General features: G+C 39.8%; 1 protein-coding gene across 5 annotated transcripts in view; it reads left to right on the top strand.

Moving 5' to 3' along the window:
- The window catches only part of LOC113827100 (uncharacterized), a 90,048-nt gene that overhangs the window by 59,393 nt on the left and 28,155 nt on the right, over nt 1–2,500 (top strand). For all 5 annotated transcript variants that reach the window (XR_011398852.1, XR_011398853.1, XR_011398849.1 and 2 more), the window contains exon 2: nt 1,740–1,864. Coding sequence is in view for 1 of the 5 variants with exons in the window: in XM_070127262.1 (XP_069983363.1) it covers nt 1,740–1,864 (125 nt within the window). In the remaining 4 variants the exon portion in view is untranslated. The remainder of the gene's footprint in view (nt 1–1,739; nt 1,865–2,500) is intronic.

Below are 2,500 nucleotides of genomic sequence, written 5' to 3'. Positions count from 1 at the left end.
CAACTACCTTACACTCTCTCATTCTCTCTCTGTCTTTCTCAGCATTCAACTCTCTCTCTCTCTCTCTCTCTCTCTCTCTCTCTCTCTCTCTCTTTCTCTCTCTGTCTCTCTCTGTCTCTCTCTCCCATTCACTCATCATCCCTTGATCTCTCTTTCACATCCATTCTCTCTCTCTCTCTCTCTCTCTCTCTCTCTCTCTCTCTCTCTCTCTCTCTCTCTCTCTCTCTCTCTCTCTCTCAGCATTCAATTTTCTCTCTCTCTATCCATCTCTCACACACACATTCTACAACCCCTCTTTCTCCCACATTTTCTTCTCACCCTTTGACACTTCTATCTTCCTTCTGTCTTCTCACACCAACTCTCTCTCCTCTCTCTCTCTCTCTCTTTTCTCTCCTCTCTCTCTCTCTCTCTCTCTCTCTCCCATTCACCATCATCCTCCTTGATCTTCTGCTATCCATCTTCTCTCTCTCTCTCTCTCTCTCTCTCTCTCTCTCTCTCTCTCTCTCTCTCTCTCTCTCTCTCTCTCCCTCTCTCAGTATTCAACTTCCCTCTCTATCCATCTCCACGCCATGGCCTGTAGCAGTCTCTCTTTCTCCCACATTTTCTCTCTGAATTCCTTTTTTTCCCAAACATTTCTCCCCTAATCTTTCAGAATCCTTCTCTTTCTCCCTTACATTTCTCTCTCACCCTCTCTTTCTCTCAAACAATCTCTCTCACCCTCTCTTTCTCCCATTCTCTCTCAAACTCACTTTCTCTCAAATATTCTCTCCCAATCTCTCTTCTTCCCTGCAAGATATTCTCTTCTCACCCCCTCTCTCTTTCTCTTCCAAACATTCATCTTAATCCCTCTCTTTTCTCCTCATTCTCTTCTCTCAAACTCTCTTTCTCCCAAACATTCTCTCACCTTCTCTCACCCTTCTCTCACATACTCCTTCTCTCTGTGACATTCTCTTCTCTTTAACTCTTCCTCCCTTCTCCCTTACATTCTCTTTCACCCTCTCTCTTCTCCCTTACATTTCTCTCTAACCCCTCCTCTTTCTCTCCTCCTATACATTTCCTCTCTCACACCTCTTTTTCTCTCAGCAATCCTTTCCTCACACTCTCTTCTCCCATTCCTTCTCCCAAACTCACTTTCTCTTACAAATTTCCTCTCCAACCCCTCTCTCCCTCAACATTCTCTCTCACACCTTCTCTTCTCTTTCTCAAAAATACTTCTCTTCAAATCTCTTTCTTCTCCCCAAACATTCTTCTCTTAACCCTCCCTCCTACTCTCCCAAACATTCTCTCTCACCCTCTCTTTCTCTCTCACACATTCTTTCTCACCCTCTCTTTCTCCCTTACATTCTCTCTCACCCTCTCTTTCTCCCTTACATTTCTCTCTAACCCTCTCTTTCTCTCCCTTACATTTCTCTCTTACCCTCGCTCTCTCCCAAACATTCTCTCTAACCTCTCTTCTCTCCCAAACATTCTCTCACACCCTCTCTTTCTCCCATTCTTACATTTCTCTCTCACCCTCCCTTTCTCTCCCAAACATTCTCTCTCACCCTCTCTTTCTCCCTTACATTTCTCTCTAACCCTCTCTTTCTCCCTTACATTTTTCTCTAACCCTCTCTTTCTCTCTCACCCTCTCTCTCTCTCACACATTCTCTCTAACCCTCTCTTTCTCTCTCACACATTCTCTCTCACCCTCTCTTTCTCTCCCAAACATTCTCTCTAACCCTCTCTTTCTCTCCCTCCAGTGTACCATCGACATGCCGGCCAGTCTCCAGGATATGTTTCGACCGCCTGTGCAGTGTGACATGTGCAGACAAGTGACTCATGTCGAACGTGTCCACTCTGTCACGTCTCAGCTGTTCGAGGAGAGGTGAGCCGGGACAGACGAGTTGTGCTTTATCTATCGTTATCTATTGTGTTGTTGCGTTCTGTTTGTCCTCCTTGTTATCTTTTTATGGATGGATTATTATCAGCATTTGTTACTTTCATTCCTATTATTGTTTTCATTACTATTACTATTATTATCATTGTTGTTATTATCATCATCCTCATTATTATTATCTTTATCTTTATCACTTTCTTTATTACTGTGATAACAATAATAACAAAAATAACGATGATGATAATGATAATATTACTGATTATAACTACAGTTATCAATGTTATCATCCTCATAATTTCATTGTTACCATCATCATTCTAATTAGTTCTTATTATTATCGATACAAACATAATTATAGAGTTTAATATATTATCATAATCTTCATCAGTTTCGTTATTGCTATTATCATTATCATTACATCTGTCTTTATCATTATTCCCATTATTATTATCATTATCATTATTTCTAAAGTTTTTTATTATTTCTATTATCATCATTATCATTATCATTAATATCATTTTCATTGTTTTATTACAAGTAGTATCATTATTATTATCATTTTTATCATCGTTATTGATATCATTATCATCATCATTATTATTATCGTTATTGACATCATTATTA

The sequence above is a fragment of the Penaeus vannamei genome, chromosome 1 (genome assembly GCF_042767895.1).
Source record: "Penaeus vannamei isolate JL-2024 chromosome 1, ASM4276789v1, whole genome shotgun sequence".
Classification (NCBI taxonomy): Eukaryota; Metazoa; Arthropoda; class Malacostraca; order Decapoda; family Penaeidae; genus Penaeus; species Penaeus vannamei.
Note: the sequence above shows the minus strand (reverse complement) of the source record. Positions and strands in the feature narration are given on the sequence as shown.